General features: G+C 35.0%; 2 protein-coding genes and 1 pseudogene across 14 annotated transcripts in view; 1 reads left to right on the top strand and 2 right to left on the bottom strand.

Moving 5' to 3' along the window:
- The window catches only part of LOC105135080 (vacuolar protein sorting-associated protein, putative (DUF1162)), a 28791-nt gene extending 12082 nt beyond the window's left edge, over nt 1-16709 (bottom strand). The window contains exons 1-27 of one of the 12 annotated variants that reach the window (XM_011039776.1): nt 16525-16701; nt 16129-16292; nt 15875-15952; nt 15684-15799; nt 15412-15505; nt 15057-15100; nt 14659-14727; nt 14347-14405; nt 13764-13971; nt 13295-13363; nt 13079-13158; nt 12145-12294; nt 11278-11341; nt 10445-10546; nt 9739-9936; nt 9512-9639; nt 9043-9193; nt 7066-7161; nt 6900-7001; nt 6412-6470; nt 5903-6005; nt 5120-5305; nt 4924-5040; nt 3627-3913; nt 1948-3512; nt 1212-1833; nt 608-1157 (exon numbers count right to left, since the gene is read on the bottom strand). In XM_011039776.1, coding sequence (XP_011038078.1) covers nt 608-1157; nt 1212-1833; nt 1948-3512; nt 3627-3913; nt 4924-5040; nt 5120-5305; nt 5903-6005; nt 6412-6470; nt 6900-7001; nt 7066-7161; nt 9043-9193; nt 9512-9639; nt 9739-9936; nt 10445-10546; nt 11278-11341; nt 12145-12294; nt 13079-13158; nt 13295-13363; nt 13764-13971; nt 14347-14405; nt 14659-14727; nt 15057-15100; nt 15412-15505; nt 15684-15799; nt 15875-15952; nt 16129-16225 — 5394 coding nt within the window. In that variant the 5' untranslated portion in view covers nt 16226-16292; nt 16525-16701. The other 11 variants (XR_844120.1, XM_011039774.1, XM_011039772.1 and 8 more) reach the window with 11 other exon arrangements.
- A 337-nt stretch (nt 16710-17046) lies between these two features.
- On the top strand, nt 17047-17784 carry LOC105135082 (uncharacterized; annotated as a pseudogene).
- Nucleotides 17785-18819: 1035 nt separating this feature from the next.
- Nucleotides 18820-19009, bottom strand: part of LOC105135083 (subtilisin-like protease SBT3.5) — a 4049-nt gene continuing 3859 nt past the window's right edge. For both annotated transcript variants that reach the window (XR_844122.1, XR_844121.1), the window contains one exon: nt 18820-19009. The gene's annotated coding sequence lies outside the window, so the exon portion shown is untranslated.

Raw genomic sequence — 19009 nt, forward strand, 5'->3', positions numbered from 1 at the left:
TCTTTCCCTTCATGTTCAAATATAATATTTTTTTTTTTTTAAATGTAAGAAAAACCCTTGTTTTCTTTTCTATTAAAGATTTTGAAAAAAACCTGGGTGATGTCTTCCAGTGACTCATAAAAATCAGTCTAGTTATTTCCATGTTTTCCATTGAGAAAACAAGGGATTAGAAACAGACCTACAAAATAAACCAATAATAAATATTTATATGGTCCTGTATAGGAAAAAGTTTTCATGCTTATCAGATGAACAGCTTTTTTAGTTTTACATAGAAAATGAACTTATAAATGAAAGCTGATTTGGAAGGAAAATAAAATTTAATACAAAATGAACACCACCATAAGAACACAGCAACAGTGAATCTTGCAAGACTAAAAGAAACCATAAAAGGTGCAAGAAGTAAAATCTTAACATCATTGAAAGTGAATATTGCATTTATAATTATCTCAATGAGTAAAGTAATACTTGATAGAAATAACTACAAATGAAAGGGCATTAAAGGGAGACAGTTGCAAGACTGAAATGATAGTGAAACACATGCAATAACCATTCACCACTAGAAACAGTTGAAAAGAATCTGTAACTTAGAATTCAGTGGAAAACGTACCCTTTCATCGGATACAAGAAAGGAAATTTTCCGCAACTGGATTTTGAAATCCATATGACCAAAAAAAGAACGAGAAGTTCCTGCTTCAGCAATGTCTAACTGTACACCATGCCAGAAGCAGAGTACTTGATGGGAAAGCTGCACATCTAACCGGTCACACTGTACCCCTAAATTAATATTGACAGAATCAAGCTGGCTATTACAAATCTCAGTTGACACAACAACTTGCGATGTCTCAAAGAGAGGCCATGTGGTAATGCTCTCATCCTCACATATTCCAACAGTGCCCACAGCCTTTTGCAAACTACATTTCAAGGTCACAATTTTACCAACCATGGATAGTTCAGCTCTTCTACTATGTGTAGTGACTGTAATAAATTTATTGTTTATCCGTTCTGTTGTATTAGATGCAACATCTTGGGGCCTCCTTTCTTGAACTATAGCTGCCTGTATTTCACCAGGTACAGTTTCTTTGGCACAGACAGGAAAATGAACTGTAAGGCCAATATTTTCTGATCTCACAATAAGTGAAACAGAGTACCGCCTCACATAATTATGAACATAAGAACTGGGCATGCTGATATTTTGAGTAGAATTTTGAGAAACAGCACATATCACAGTTTCAGTCGGATCAACCAGATCTTTGGATGAACTCATTGATGATGCTCGAACCGCTTCATTTTCAGCCATTCTTTTAGCATAAGAATTACAATGATCAATGATCCCGGTCCAGTCAAAAAGATGTAGCCAAATACTAACAGAAGGAAGAGAAATATTAAGTTCATTTTCACCTTCAACAGATTTTAAGAAACAAAAATGAAGGGCTGATGAAGCAGAGGAACTGCCAGTGCATTGTGCTAACATCACAGAACTAGGCAGTGAATATAGTGCCAAAGAAGAAAAACCGAAGTCCAATACCATAAGTGTCTCATTTACAAGAGATGCTGAACATTTAAACTTCACATCAATCTTGGCAACTGGTTCCGGCAGAGTTGAACCTTCTCTAGAATGATAAAATTTTATCAACAAGGAATCAACAGAACATCGAACTTCCAAAGAGACAGTGCCTGAGGCAGCAGGTGAAACTTCACAATTTTCCTTTTGGCTCCTCTTCCACTGAAGAAAGTGCAAAACATCAGATTCAAAATTTTTGGACTGCTCATCAACTGAAGAAAACTGATCTATGACATCTAGTAGCGCCTCAAATCCATCCAAACTGTAGCAATCTATCATTAGAGACAAAAAATCAGATGTATTAATTGGTAAAATAAAATTAACAAACAAAAACATATGGCAAGTCATAAATTCAACCAGAGCATTTGAAAGCCAAAATATCATACCATCAGCCATAAGTTGACAATCGGTAATCCTTGACATGATGCATGTGGAAACAGAAGAGCTTTCAAAACAAGACTCATCATCACAAGGTAGCCAAACCCGAAGATCTAAACTAAGTGCTGCAATTAAGGTGATATTACCACACCCGGTATCTTGATCAAGCTCTAAGCAACCATGTTCATCCTCTCTGCTTAGCAGGAACGATAGGGATAAGTCCCTTCCAAACATATTCAAACAGTGATTTGCTTTGGCAACTTTGTGTGCTGGAACCATATAGTCAGGGGGGATATTCATCATTGCATCATTTGGAGCACACTTATCAATAAAACTACAGAACAGTTGTTGAATTTCTATCTTCAGAAACTGATGGTCATCATGTTCCACAGGCAGAATCAAAGTGGAGTCCAGTATCTCAAATTTATATACTACATGATTCTTGTTTTCCATTTTCATAGGCTGCTCACTCAGATTTAAACTCCAATCTGGCAATGAAAAGTAACCAATTATAATGGCTAAAAACTCAGGAGGCAACATGCAGTATACATGCTGAATACCAATGCTGACTTCAAGTTCAGAAGGCAACAATCCAAATTTCCCTTTTCTCACACGTAAATTTAGAATGGGAGACAGATTTGGTAACGAGGGCCCCCAAAGAAACTCTTGAAAATTTTTAGTCCACCAAGACGATGTGAGAACCAATCCCTCAGAAGAACACAGCAGATCCATAGAGTCTTCATAAATTGAGAGTGAAGATTTCAAGGTTGGTAGTGCAACAGTTCCAACGATGCAAGAGGAATCATGAAAATGCACTCTGACTCCACAAAGATTTATGTCAATATTAAGTAAATTTGCATCACTAATAATTCCTGGTGCAGCAGATGTATCCACCACGGATGTGAACGTCAATGGTGAAGCATCAAAAGTTTTCAATCCGTTCTTTAAACAGAATTTTGTACTTTTGATTTTTCTTTCCCTTAAATTAAATAATCTCCTCCAGTCAGTAATAGGGTAATGAAGTGAACTCTCTATGCTGCCAAGAGAAGCAGAATTGCAAACAGTAACAAAGGGATAGTTATCCAAAGAGATGCTAGCACGATAAGAAGACCCAGTTTCAATGAAATTTGAGTAACCAAATCTTTCAAACTCTAAACCAGCCATTCTTCCAGGACTTTTAGCCTCTCTAACAAGGCTAAACGAATCATCAGAAGTGAAGGGTGAACCATAAGCAGATAATTTATTATAAAATCCAACTAATAACCCGACTATGTATGGATAGCAATGGAAATCAGTATCATTCAAGCCAACGGTACACTTGTTAACAACTGTATCTGCCCTTCTGTAAGCTTCATAGTGCAAAAGAAAGCATACTTCAGTGAGTGAATGTTCTAAATTTCCATCCTGATTGCCATGTCGGATGCCCAAGTCTTCATGATTTGCAGAATTGGAAGAAAGTTGCTTCCCAGATAAACACAGAATATGGCCATCATTTTCACCTCTGGAAGGGGAAGTGGTTATCTTTAATGCTTTTGTACAAACCCAGAACTCGTCAAATTGGGTATGAGATAACCTGCAATTAGAACAGACGAACCATAAGCACAAAAGTTGTTTTGTTCTGAAAGTAACAGCATAAGAATCAAATGCAGATAACATATAAGTTCAAAATCAAACATCAAACAAATACCAGAAATCTAATCCTTGAAGAGAGAACACGAGTTCAGAGCTGTTCGCTCCATCATTTGTGAGGTCAAAACAAAAACTGACAAAGTCCAATCTTGCAGAAACAGAGAAGCCGAAACCAAAATCAGAAGCCCCAGGTCGATTTGTGATGACAACAGGTGAATTGGGGTTTTTTGGCATCAGAGGTTCAGACCTTGAACAAAGATTTTCCATATGTGCAATAAATGCCACGACTGACTCATATATTGGTGGGGAAAAGCTTGCATTAAGTGCTGATAAATTGACATAAACCTGAAATGGAAAAATATATCACCAAGTAATGACAGCTGAAACCCTGAACCCTAAAATAATCTGCCACTGTAATCTACATTAAAATTTTATCCTTCACTAATATATAAACATTAACTAATATGCAAAATGTTTGCACAATTAGTCCGATATACTTTTGACATACAGAAATATTCTGAGATTACAGTAATGCTAAGGGCACTAGCAAGTTTATCATAACACTTATCCATCAACCGATGTAGCATTTACATAATCACTTATCATGATAAGGCATTAGCATGCTTACTGTATACTTATCATGATTAAATTAAATAATATATATTACTTACCAGGATCTACAATATTAGTTACTACAATCATCAAGTAAAAGTTGATATCTCAAGCATTACTCCCGAGATTATCACCAACAGAGGAAATTGGGGAGAGGGAAAGACAGGGAAGACTGTCTCCTCTTCCCTCCCTACCTCTACTTCCATGTATTACAACTCCTCTTGATATGGTTCCATGGATAGCAAGTCCCTCTTAGATTCAGTTCAGATGATGTTGGCCAGTAAGACCCATTTTTCAAGACTTTCTATGAAATGAAAGAAGACCAGAGGCAATACCAAAAGACCACACGAACACAACAGCTACCAACCCTACTCCAAACCTGATGGTTTTACCTAGTGGTTAAAAAGATCTTAAAATGGATATAATATAGGTGATTGCTATGAACTATATTAGATCCCCTTCTTTCAGTGGGACCACTAGGTCGACTAACAAGAGCTAGCATCTTTTATGCATACTTGAGACTTAGTTTTTGTAGGGACTGAGGTATGTTGACAAGAGCTTCACCACTTGACTGATCCAGGGTTGCAAATAAAACATTTACGAGGTCAGCATGCCCTCCTTGAAAACTTTCTTGGTGTAGGGATATAATTTTTGTTGCTATGCATTTTGTTATAGAATTAACTGAGAGAAATTTACATAAAAAATGTCGTAGCAATGCACAAATAAGATTTTAAATTAATTACCTCCAATTGTTTCAATACTGATTGATCAGAAATGATGCAGGATGCCAGGGCAACAGAAGCACAAAATTTCTCCAAGATAGAGATTGCTTGAGCATGTTGAAGGGAAATGAGAATTAACTGCAGCATGCGAATTTCATGTTTATGCATCCAATAATCAACATGGAATACAATATGAAACTAAACTAAAATGCCTGACCTCAATGTCATTTAATTTGACCTCAAAGTAATTATAGAGATCTTGAAATTGGAACCCTGTGAAAATATTAGAAGCTGAAATTGAGCTTGAGAACCGTTTTGGGATAGAAGATTGTTCTTCAATAATAGAAGCAACAGAATCCGCATCAAATTTAGAAGTATAAGAAAAGGATTTCAATTTCAGAACCTGCCAAATAAAGTAGATCACAGTTAGATAGGCAGAGTAGAAATACTGACACAATCAATAACTCTCTGGCCAGCAGCAGAACAGATATTGTAACAATTTGTTCAAATTTTAGGTGAATTCTATTGTTTCAAGTGCAATTTGTCTACATGAAGGTTTCATAATAATTTGCATTGTATACTCATGCTTTTTGTATGAATATAAGCAACTTTGCTTCCATATGGACAAGGGGCATAGTTTGCTCAAATTTCTAAACTTTTTACATGGGAGTTTGAAATCATTATTTTTCAGTTTACCATTTAATTATTGCTTTTTAGACCCTTTTTCCTTGGTATTCTTTGTTATCCAAAAAAATTGCTCCAAACAAAGTCCACACTAACACCCTGCACAAGCACTCCCATGATCACAATAGCTAGCAAATCTCCACAATATTATTCTTGTAGCAGTCATAGTTGTGATGTTAATAATAATTATCCAACAAACAGAAGAGGGCACAACAATCTCCCAAATAATTTTACATAACAGAAAACTAAGCATAGCTACAAAACACAACAAACCACAGAACATGATGTGCAATAGAACACAATAACGAGGTGTTACCAATTTATGTTCTTCCTGTGTTGCTTTTCTCCAAGGAACATTAATTATAATATTGATGGCATTAACATCCCAACTTAGCTTTTTATGACTTGATAAGATGTATCTGCACATAGATGACATAAATTATGAGCTTCTACAAGTCAGAAATACAAATGGGACACGAGCATAAGACATGAAAGTGCCAAAGATATCAAAGTTTTTATAAGTACAAGCAAGAACCAAAATTCTAATATTCAATTTATTTGATCATACAATAATATCCTGTTTTCCACTACCACGAGTGGTTCTTTATATAGGCACCAAAGTCTAAAATCCTAAACAATTAAAAATATGAATTTTAAACAGGAAAACCAACAAAGTACAAAATGAAAAGGGATGTTAATGAAGCTAGTTCAGCTACTAAAAAGCAATAAAGGAAGCAAAAGATACTTGAGAGCTTAAAAAATAGAATGAAACCAAGAAATCAAATATTATTAACAACCAACTCCAGAAGTGGAAAAGGAACTTACTCCACTTTTGACAATAAGCGAGTCCTGACATCTTCAATCCCATTTAGTGACAACAGAACCTGCAATAGGATTGATATTGTCAATAATGAAGAAAAAGAATGAGGACTTTCCAATAGCTAAACAAGTGTTTTTACAAATAATGCATCTCCTATGTATATTTGAATTTAATGATCAATAATAAGTTCTTGATCTTCCAAAAAAACTTATTATAAGTGTGTTGATAAAACAAATAATAAATAAATGCAAGAAATGAAGTCATAAAAAATTGCTAGCAGGTGAACCACTTATTATAAGTGCAATACCCAGCTGCACGTGTTGATAAAACTAAAGACAAAGATCATTAAAACCTGGAAGGCCCCAACAAAAAATTAATAATAAAAAAAGCACCACAAAAGAGCATACAATAGTTGTGACAGAATCACTCACTTAAAGCAAACACAAGAGCCAACAAGCAGGGACAGGACCAAATCTAAAGGGTAAAAACTTACCCTTTCCAGTTGAAATTCAAAGGATTTTAACACAGTAAAGAGTTCCCAGAGACTTAGAAACAATTCTGGATCACAAGAAACTTCCAGCGGTTGAAGCATGACCTGCATATCACATGGTTATTAAAAGGATATTGAAAAGTACAAAGAGCCAGGACTAGAATAATACCTTTACTGACAATTCAATATCCCGCTTTGGTGACATGTCCACTTGAAATCTACATGAAGAAGGTTCATCTTCCCGCAAGTTACCATCCGTGAGGGACTAAAAAAGAATCCAGGTTAGGCTAAATGTTGATGTAGTGTCCTTTACATGTCTTGCAAAACAATGATAAGATGAATTCTTAAAATGGTGTTCATCATCCAACTCAATAAATGATTAAATTCAAACAAATGATTTTCTGGATACCTTATCTTATAGATAGCACAAAAAAAAAACCATTAAAGAGTTAAGGCTACTGAAAATATCAGTAATAAAATAACAGTCCCATTTATGCCCTATTACTTTTCACAAGGACCTCATGAACAAAGCAAATCCATAAAAGAACTCATTGAAAGTACAATAACAAACTAATTTTTGCACATTACGAAACACATTCCAAGGGGTCAAGCTCAAGAATCTCAAACCACTTCTAGACCCAGATAACAAAATTCCATCACTTCCAAGTCCAGATAGCAATCACTACTGTCTAAATAACCTCTTCACTTAAATCATGGATATCACTTCTGCAACACTCTGGTATTGAAGACTTTGGATACAAACAGCTAACTAGTAGTGCACAAAAAAGAATCTAATAATGGTGTTTAAAAGATGAGTTTTTAGTCAAGACTATGAAAAGTTACAAAACATAATACAAATTTTGATTCTTGGTTACTCAACATCATGACCAAGAAATAAATTCTCTCGTTAAGATAATTTGTAAAGCAAAGCAAAATCGGTATCAATGAATGTCTTTATGACAGGTTCACTATGCAATTTTTTACTTTGGACTCTTACAAAATAGAAGATAAGATAAATGACCTGGGAAAAGCCTGCATTTGAACTATATCACACAGGCCCATGCTAGTGTTCAAATGCTTCAACTTTAATTGTCAAGAACATAACTAGTTTGCTCATGGAAAATGGACCTTGAGTGCAGGTTTCCTGCTGAGAAACATAGAAAAATACCATTCATAATTCAGCTCAACCATGGCCGAGCTCCAAATTAGTTGTGGCAAACTACGTTAGATCCCTTTTCCTCAATTTCTTTTGTTTAGACTGAACTTTCCACAGTTGTCAATCTAAATTACTTCATCCCACAATATAGACAATTTACTCTTCCTCTTTTTAGTGCTGGAATTGAAAGAGTATATCCACAAGTTTACTAACCAAGCCATCATAGACTACCTTGAAACAGGCAAGCCATTTTTTATCTGGCCCCTTCTATGTTTCCCCGTATCCATTTCGACAATGCCATCCTATCCACATTCCATGGATGTGATGCTCTTAATTTTCCCAGCACTAACACTAACAATCAAAGAGGATATCTAACCTAATACTTAAATTGAACCTTCAGCTGATTAAAGGCTTTGAAATCCCATAGCATGCTCATCATGATTCGATATCCTCGTCAACATATCCCTCTTTTTCTATGATGAAACCTAGGTATAGAACTAGCTATCCAAAACTTGTAGTATCTAGGAAAGACAATGAACTTGGAAACCTAAGTAAACAGGTTATAAGAAGGCATCTTTGCACTCCTATAATTATTTACTTATCCATTATCCTTCCACCATTTTGCAATTAAACTTGCTTCCACCAACTGCACTACCAACATCCAACTCTAACCTTTAAGTTTCCAAAAGTTGGTGAAACACACTGCTTGTCAAAGAAGTCAGGGGATTATGGTATCCACAACAGACAAACAATAGTTTTCAATTGAAACTGATTTAGAAACGATCCACAAGATCATCTATGATGCATCACTGGAACTGAGACAGAGACCTAATATGTTCTCTCAAAACCACTATTTAGAATCACAGTTTAGATGTAGAAATTATGGCTGATTAACAAAGGGGAGAGAACCTCATGAAAACAGAAAGAAGAAAATATTTTCAAAATACACATAGCTTGCAACATCTATAGCTGGGATATAAGAATACAAACCCTTCCTATCTGTAGAATGACTCTCTTGTTACATGGATCGAACATCTCTCCTGATCTAAAGTGGCAAACAACCGTAGCCAACTCTTCCCAAAGCTTGCATTCAATGACTAACTCATTAAAAATCAGGTCAGCAATTTTTTTAGAGTAACTCCTGTCAAGAAAAGGAAAAAAAAAAAAAAGCACTATCAGTGTGATTGAATGTCAATGGATCACAATATAGATAAGTAACAATATGCAAGTAATCATGGACCAGCTTAGAAACCAGACAAGCAGCACAAAAATATGAAGCTACAGATATAAACCACTCAAAAATACCACAATGGAAGCATCTCCTTCCAGAATCTGTCTGCATGCATGAAACATTTGAAAAGATTCCAGAAAGGGCTACAAATATAAATTTATTTTTTAAAAAATAAAATAAGTGACTAATTTGTTAATCTAGAGAGATATAAAAGAACAGTAACCATACTTGCTCTGCAGTGTTGCAGTAATGCAACCTACAGTGAACTTCATTGCACATGTAAACATCTTATAATTTGCATCAACATCACCACTAGATAAAACAGATGGCTGGAACTCCGTTGCTTCATATATATCCTGAAAACAGAAGGAAATTAGATAAATTAAGATCTAGATCTAAATTTTGTTTTACTTTTTTGCTCCAGATTTGAACCATCAACAACTTGACACACCTACCTTTACGACTTCATCAGAAACAACACCAGAGAACTGAGTTGAATCATCAGTTCCACCAGCACCAAGCATGCCTCGGGAGATCCAATTCAACCATCCACGGGACCCGCTTGATGAGCGTTCATCATTTTGTGACTTCTCAATGAAACTTTGGGTACCATTAACTTCCATATTTGAAGATAAAGAGTTCGATAAAACTTCCTGTGGCCAAATAAATAAAACATTATTTTATTTAACTAACTGACTAAAATGTTGCTCATAAAGAGCTCCAGTTTCTTTGAGAAAAAAAAAGAATGCTGCTTTATAGAGCATTTTAAAACAGTCAAAATTAGCTCCATAATATTTATGGTAAGAAAATCAAGAAAAATTTTTATTCATTTTTAAGAAATTCAAAGTATAAAAGTTTATGACCAATTTGCAGGAACTAAAAAATCTATAATAAAATGTACGATATTATTTTTTCTATAATAATAAATGAAATAAAATTTTATCAATTTGCATACCATCTATTATGAGACAAAGGATATTGATAAAGTACAGATTGTAAACGCACCTACTCTCCTACTACTTTAAGAAGCTAAATCTCTCACATGAACACAAACCAAATCCCAAATCCCATGTGCACAAATGTTTAAGCATGGAACCGATCCAAATATATTAATTCATAACACTCTGCAGAGTAATTTCCACAAGTTAAGATAACAAATACCTGGAGCTTAAGTTCAGCCACAGACCTATAACTGAGGATATCATCTATATCAGATTCTTTCTCCATTTGCTCCAAGTCCTGAATAATATATTCATCGATTGCCTAAATGACAAAGTTCAAAACATAAACAATGCAATAAGAGTTAGATAGCAAACAGCCTTGACCTCGGTTGATAAAAAGGCAAACCTCATAAATAGAGGATAAGATGAGGAAATTATGTTTATGTGAATAAATCATAAACCAGAAAAATTGCCTCAACTTTATTTCAAACACATCCTTTTTTGGGAAAGCTTTGATTTATATATCATGCATTTCAAATTAGTGGATCTATATCAGATTCTTTCTACATTCACAGGATAAGAATTTTTGTTGGGTGTTTGGAGGATGGGTATCAAAATTTGGAAAACAAAGGTTATAAATCAGATCACATTTAAATGGGATTTTCATGCATAGCCTAGTTATTTCAACAAATCACATACACATCATCTACCAACAGACTTAATCACATGGAAACAGATTTGGCTAATAGGATTTAAATATAAAACGAAGTGAGAGTTTATAGAGTGCAAATCAAACTTTGGCTGGATAAAACAAGGTGATGGGAGAGCTAACTAAGATGATCACTGGAGCTTTGCTTGGACTTCCACAATTTCAAGATAACTAAGCATCTTAGCCAGCATGTTTAAGCATCTGTTCTCATAATTCAAACACAATTTTCCAATCCATTCACCCATTGAGCTAAATTTTAATATCTAAAGAACTTCAAAGCTACACCATATAGCCTATTTTGGATAATTCATTTGTGTTCATGATAAAGAAAAAAGAGAAATCACCTGTTCTCGATGAAGAAACTCTAGTTTAGTCTGGTATAAATTAATATACTTTCGGCGAAAACTCCTGAAATAAGAAATCAAGATAGAGAAAGAAATATTCTCAAAAACTAAATTTTACAGAAGTTACAACAAGCATTACTGACGCAAAATGTTAGTGCTTGCAAAAATATTTAAGATAATTAAATATTTGAGCAGAAAGGCACACACATATTTATAAACTTCTATTCATTCAGTAGATGAAAGCAGAACAGAGAACTAATCAAAGTGGTTTACAAAATAAGGCACAAACTCCTCGTCTTCTGCCATTATACACATCCATGGGATTTCTATGAACTGAAGGCTGGCATGTGAGATAGATTGCTTAACTTCAGAATCATTCAGAAAGAAATGTGGGATTTGCTAGTTCATCGTTAGCCATGGATTTTTTTTCATTATCCTTTTTTTCTGAAAGGGGAAATGAAGTTAAAAGAATTATAAAACAGAGAATAGATTCACATGGAACTTAATTACACCCAGGAAGATTGAACCATGAAGCTCGGAACAAAATAGTTCCAATTGCTTTGAATTCCGGAAATAGACAGGAAATCCCACAAAAGATACATTACATTACAAGAAAACCAAGAAAAGTAATCTACTCCACAACAGTTTGTCTGAAAAGAGTGATTCGGAAGATTCATAAGTTCCATTCCATCAATGAGGACAAAAAACAGAGAGAGAGAGAGATGGGGAGCATTGTATAGTCTCAAAAACAAATATAGACAGCAAGACAAAAGTAATCAGAGGGGGGTATATATTCCCCACCCTCATGTTCATGCCTGGCATCTGGAATTACATAACAGGTTAAATCACGATGGAAAATAAACTTACAGTCTCTGTCCTAAATATCTCCATGAAGTTTTCTTCAACTTCAAGCGAACATCTGCCAGAATGGATTCTTGAGCATAGTGCCACCACAATCTTTGCCATCCATCCTGTTTTCTCGATAGAGGACAACCCCAAGGACGGTAACGTCCATACCTACACCACTCACAAATGTGTCAAATTTACAACCACTTTCAGTTTTTAACATTACAAGTACTTGACAGTTATGTCGCAATCTTTCATCAATCTTGTAGAAGAACAAACTGAACAGTGTCATAGCCTTCTTAAAAGCATCCTGATCAAAAAAACTAAATGGAAGGCCATCTATGTCTGTAGATATATTGACAGGGATATATTGTGAGAGCAGCAGATAGAAAAGCAAAATAATGGATACAAGACAGAACTTCAATTTATGTCATTGTAAGCCTTTCCCTTTCTTAAAGAAAGAAAGAAGCACAAAACACACTGCCCTCCTAAAATGGTTACACCATAACTGTAAAGTTAAGACCTAAGGATGCCTCCTCACCTTTAACAAAATAGCTAGTGTTAATTTTACAAAGAATTACAATCCAAATAAATTACTTTGCATGCATCACTGACCAAAGGGAAGCTATGAACTAAGCTAAGAAGTTCAGGGACTAAGTGTAAGAATATATTTACAAGAGAAATTGTAAGACCCCTCCAAGGTCCAAAAACCCCTCTATAAAGCCTCAACCAAACTCCTCATCTATAAACTCAGAGGGCCACATTTTCCCTCTTGTTTAAATTTTCCAGTCTAGTTGCATGTGAGTTAAAAAAAGTTGGAAATGTTGTGTTGAATAGTTGTGTGTTAAAATCTATCTCATATCACTACAATAAAAGGGACCAGGTAAATATGTAAAAAATTTATTAGATTAATTAACACCAGAGGATAAAAAAATAAGAAAGATACTAAACTTACTTCTCCCGTAAACTGCTCGTGCTTAAGTAATCTGATAAAATCAATAGTCGCTGCAACTGAATCTCATTTAAAGACACAGCCTAGGTAGGAAAAAATTAAGATAAAAACAATACATAAATACAATGATACTCAACATAATATGCAATGTTCACATAAGGGCATGCAGAAAATGGAGATTTTATATCAATGATATATGCCTCAAACTACTAAACCAACCAATTCATTTAGGTCGGCCGTGATTGAATACTGGGGCAAATCACTGTCAAGCTTTCCTGCTCTGTTAACCTGCAGTTCAGAAACAAACTTCAGTAACCTGCAGTTGTTAAGACTAAGAATTCTAAAAAATTAGTCCATGCTGATTTTTTTCATTCAAGGGGAAAATTGATTTCAATGCACAAGTACACATGCAACACATATGCTAAAAGAACAGATTATTCTGGTGGAAAATGATATCCCCCTTCTATGGCATAAATCATTTTCATGTGTTTAAGGGACAAGATATGAATACATCAACTCCTCATTTTCCCAAAAGATTTCTGAGAGTTTAGGTTAAAAAAGAAAAAATCTTTAAATTTCTACCTTTTTTTAACATTGTGCTCTAAAAAGTGAGCTATAGAAAAGATAATTATTTAACGACATGCATTATGTACGAAGCAAAAAAATCACTTCTAATCAAGCCTTATACCCCAAGCGACACTGATAAATTGAGTGGCTGTAATAAGTAGTCAAACTCATTGCCTCCATTTCTTGCGCTGCACCAGTATTTGGGGTCCACAGCATCATCCAAACCCACTGAATCAATATCTCCTTTAGAAGTGGTACAATAAATTTCCAAACCTTCAATACTCGCAGTTTTGTTTACTTGGCCACCTACCATCTTCGCACCGAATGATCTGATGTGATAAAAATGATAAACATCAATTGATGAAAAATGAATAAATGAAAATCTTATTTTAGATGAAAGAAAAACCCAGTATATATGACTTATTTTTTCAAAGAGAAACACAGAAAGGTGATGAACAAGAAAATCAAGCAAAATACACAAAATCAAGTAAAATACAGATTTCAATAGACAATGACCTCTGAAATCTGCACAAAAGCCATGAGAACTATCATAAAATGCTCACACATTCACATAATAGTTTTCAAACATGTAGAATACAGCCTCATTTCTCAACTTGTAGTTTCTCACAGATTCACATAAAAGTAAAAATTATGAGAACTATCATAAACTACAAGAACATCAGGAGTTAACCTAAAAAAATTACCCAACCAGATTTTGCTTTACCGTCAAGTTGGAAAACTGCAACCCGAACAATACCTGTGCCTGGAAAGCATGTTGGAAAAATGAAGAGTTACAGCCTGCACTTCAGGTAGAGCCTTACAATGAAAAAACAACTCGGCACTGTCTAGTTTGATTGATGATGATAAAGAAGGAAGAAGAAAAGGAATACTCAGCCCCTCTTGCATTAACAAAAATAGCATATGCATGATACAAAGAATAAGGATATCTGTTCACAACATAAGCGAAAGCAATCCAGGAAGCAATAAACGTATCAAAAGAAAACAATTAAGCTCACCGAGTCAAACTGCCTTTCACTGTATTGGACATGAAAATTTCTAATAGAAAGTTGGATGCTATCAAGAACCTGGAAGCAAAACAAGGAACTCAGAGAATAGCAAATATATTACAATTACATCTTCAATTTTAACTGTTTCATTACAAATGAAATCCGATGGGCTACAGTGAGCATAGTAACTAAACAATTTGTGAGCAAAATGACCGCATAATCTAACACTCACAACAGCCTGTAATACAGTAATACAAATGTACTCATGACTGTATAAACCCATAAATAGCAGCACAATTAAGATATTTATTATTGTTTCTACAAACATAACATACATTTAAATACAACCCAAAACAAAAGGTTTATTGATTAAAAGCTATAATGGATAACAAGAAGGCACATGTTACCTTTGCAGTAATATATGAGATAAATGATTTCCCCGCCTGATTATCTACAGGGAAAAAAAATGCCAGGCAAGAATAAGAATCTCCTGAACTAAGCATAAGAAGTCATCTCACAGAAAGAAAATATATCATGAGTCAAAAATAACCACCAAATCAGACTACAATGTGATATGTGATCAGCCATGCCCTTCTCTCACAACCATTAAGTTTTGGAATCTTTAAGTTGTCAAAACAAAACTTTTTCATGGATCAAAATTTCCAGAGATGAGCATCTCCATAAATAATCAAATGAAAGGGCTTACTCTTGCTGAAACCAAATAAACCACCGATGCTCGAAAGTGGAGTGCAAACAGCTTACCACATATGCGCTTTGACAATTTTGAAAGCTCTGCGGCAGCAAGTTGAGCTTTTTTAGCAGCAAATTCCCGTCTTTCAACTGCGTCCAAATTCCACTATGATAGGCAGGCAGGGGAAAACAAAGTAGCAAACATTACATATTTGGCGCATGTATGCATATAACTCCAAAGCAAAAGATTTATAATTTCTTTCATTCTACTTTTCTTATAATCAAAACTGCAAACTCATAAAAAACACAAACATTGTCTAAAAAAAACCCAAGATTCATACTACCTCCTGATCATCCCGTTGGGACAAGCAAATGAACACGTCTTCTACAGCAATAATAATGGGGTGATCCCACCCAATCTTTTTCCACGAAAGCTTAATGCTTAACCTCCCAACCCGACCTAAACAAAACAAAAACGAAGATTACAGGTGAAAAAAACAAGTTCCAACAAAATCAAATAATAAATTCATCATACCTTGCTTAATCGAAAAGGGTAACTGCAGATAATCGAAAGCTTCCGGAATCAAATCCACATTCTCCAATAAAACCTCCTCTGGATTATTAATTATTCATCAAAAACACAAATTATCATAAAAAAACTACACCTAAACCCTAAGCCATAAACCCTATGCAAAGACTTTTTATTACAATAATACCCTTTAGGCATCATCAATTTCTATAATAATACATAGATAAATAAATAAATAATTAAAAAAGCATAAAAATTACCGTTCCAGAGGCTGAGCTTGAGCTGTTCTTTTTGGATATTTTTAAAGTAACGGCCTAGATAACCGACCAGAACGCGATGGACCAGTCCTTCAAACATTCTCTTCTTGAATTGAACTTTATTTATAATCAACTAATGAAAAAAAACAATCGCTTCTTTGATTTCACTGCAATACAAAGACAGATGGAGAGAAATCAGAATTTGAAATGAGGAGAGAATTTTAATTTATTAACAGGCTAAAAAAGAAACCCTAGCTAACAACCATAAAAATATCAAAAATTAAAAAAAAAATAACGACAACGATCAGATTTTGAGATTGGAAAAGGAAGAAGAAATTGAAGATGCAATTACGATGAAGAAATGAATTGAAAGGAAGAAGGGGATTTTTTAAGCAGTACTTGACCAGTGATAGAGAGGGAGACAGTAAAGAGAGGGAGAGATGGTAGATGGTGTGAGTTTTGTGGATTGCAGAAAGTGAAAGTGAACGGTTCTTTGTTTTCTCGTGGATCGGGCGGGTGGGTCTAATGGTGCCCGCCCGAAATGTAAAAGGGACTTGGGCTTGACAAATCGGTGCAGGCCGTTGGGTCAGAGCTAGGGGCTTATTGGTCTTCTCCTCCTAAAACTCACCGCTACTTCTAGCGGAAAGTAGAAAGGGGTAGGGTGGTATTTCTCTAATATCAATTAAGTCCTCGAACATTTTTTTATTTTATTAATATTATTGAATTTAGACAATGTCATTCTTTTATCCAGCCACCATTCTTGGTGGTAGGAAAATGCTTTTCATTTTGCATGGGTTCATTGAAACACATTATTTTGTTTTTTAAAAATAATTGTAAAACTCGATATGAAAATCTATCTATGATGAGATTCAGGTCACAGAGGTTGATTCCCAGAAAAATTAAAGAAATTAAATTAAAAAAAATCAAAATCCAAGGATGGCAACATCAGCAGAAATTCCAAATGTCAAGCCTCTTAAAAAGGAAGTTGCAGCATCAAAAGCTTCCTTGATTCAGTTGCGAGGAAATGATATCAGAGAAGCTCAACAAGTGCGGATGCCTGCATCTTTAAGACCGGGACAGAAAGTCTTAAAATAGAGCTTGAAGAAAGAAGGCTCTCCATTGTTCAAACAACCAAAGAGTTCGACCTCTGATTCATTGCCAGACCCGTCTGCCCCAGTAGATGGATACTGGTATGTAAGACGCAAGTATTTGTTGTTGAAGGAAGATAGCTTTGCTGTGGAGGGAGCTTTGAGCAAGGTTGAGGATGAGGTCAAGACTCTTGAAGATGAGAAATTTGCATTATTAGACCAACTTGGTGTTTTAGAATGGCCTGATTGATCCTTCAAAAGCGCAGCCCAGTGGGTAGTAGTTCCGTGTGCTGGTACCATTGATAGATGCCCTTGTGCATTATCATCAGTGTATGGTTTCAAAGCTCAGTGCCAAGGTTTGTTCTTCTACTTTTCTTGTCACAAGGGGTGATTAATTTTCCAATGTTGAAAGACTGTCATATAATTAGAAATGAAAGAGGAAACAAGAATGAATTAGATGATATCCTATACTAGTGTGATTAGCTTATCTAATGATAATGGTTTCTGATTTCTTTTATGATTATAACCAAGTCAATGTTTGGATTTGATAAGGCAATTTGAATGGCTAGCAGAATTCCTCGAGACTTCATGTTCATGATTTGGCCATTATGTATGTGATGTGGAGGTTCCTATTATCTTGATTTAATTAATAAGGCGATACAGTGGGTGGTGCAAACCTCAAGAGCCAACCTCACGTTGACGGCCAAGAAGAAATAAAATACAATCAGAATCTCTCTATTAATGTAATCTCTTCATTCTCAAATTCAATAGTGTAAAAAAAAAAATCAATAACTGCCTTTTTCCTCTATCACTACCATATTTAAAGGATTACATAGGGTGCTATAAATCATGAATTAAACTAGGAAAGGATTGCCAACATAGCAACAGAGTCTTACCGAAATAAATTAGGAAAGAATTAACAACTTAGCAACATAATTTTGAAATAAATAGATAAGAGCTGATAAGAATTCTAGCAGCTGAATAAGTCTCCATCTGCATCAGTGGGAGTGGGAGCATGTCCCGCAATTTAGGAGAAGACAACTTGTCTCCCTGGATTATTTGTGGTGATTTGTCTCGTGAACATCCACCTAGTTTGGGAAACCAGATAGGATTGTGTTGTTACATGCCAGTTGAAATGATATAAGCTATGTCTGTTTATTGTTGGCCGCTATGGCATTGCAGCATGATAATCAGGGCCATGATTGATTGAATTTAAAAAAAAAAATACAGGAGTAAAAATGAGAGGTCCATAGAAGAGTACTTAGCAGGAGAAGGAAGCGCTGAATCCATGGACCTAGTAGACATATTACTAAATGGGCATAGCAATAGAGGTTCATCTATATTCTGTAGAGAATCCTTGGGATGCTCATGTTCTTTCCTAAAGTTGCCAGTGCTGATGTGATTCCCAGCTAAATCAGTGTTCTGATTGGCATATGGTGAAAGGAGGGGTATAACAGAGCAATGAATAGCCCTGATCTTTCTGAAAAATCAGTTCAAATTATAACTTGTATCATTTATCAGGGAGTACATGATGATCATCGGATGCCAATATGATCAAGGTTCAATACTGTATATGCATGTATGTATATAAATATACTAGAGAGACTGACGAAGAACAAGTAAATGAATAAATAAAGAGAGCCAAATTTTGGCATTGTATATATTGCCATTTTATGCGGTCTGTTCAACAATCTTAAAATTCATTCCGTTGCCTGCATGATCCAGGTATGTAACGGTAAGCTACTATATAGGGATTTATGAACTCAAGTATATTTCTGCATCTGTATTCGTGTAGG

Source organism: Populus euphratica, unplaced genomic scaffold, assembly GCF_000495115.2.
Source record: "Populus euphratica unplaced genomic scaffold, PopEup_1.0 scaffold172.1, whole genome shotgun sequence".
Classification (NCBI taxonomy): Eukaryota; Viridiplantae; Streptophyta; class Magnoliopsida; order Malpighiales; family Salicaceae; genus Populus; species Populus euphratica.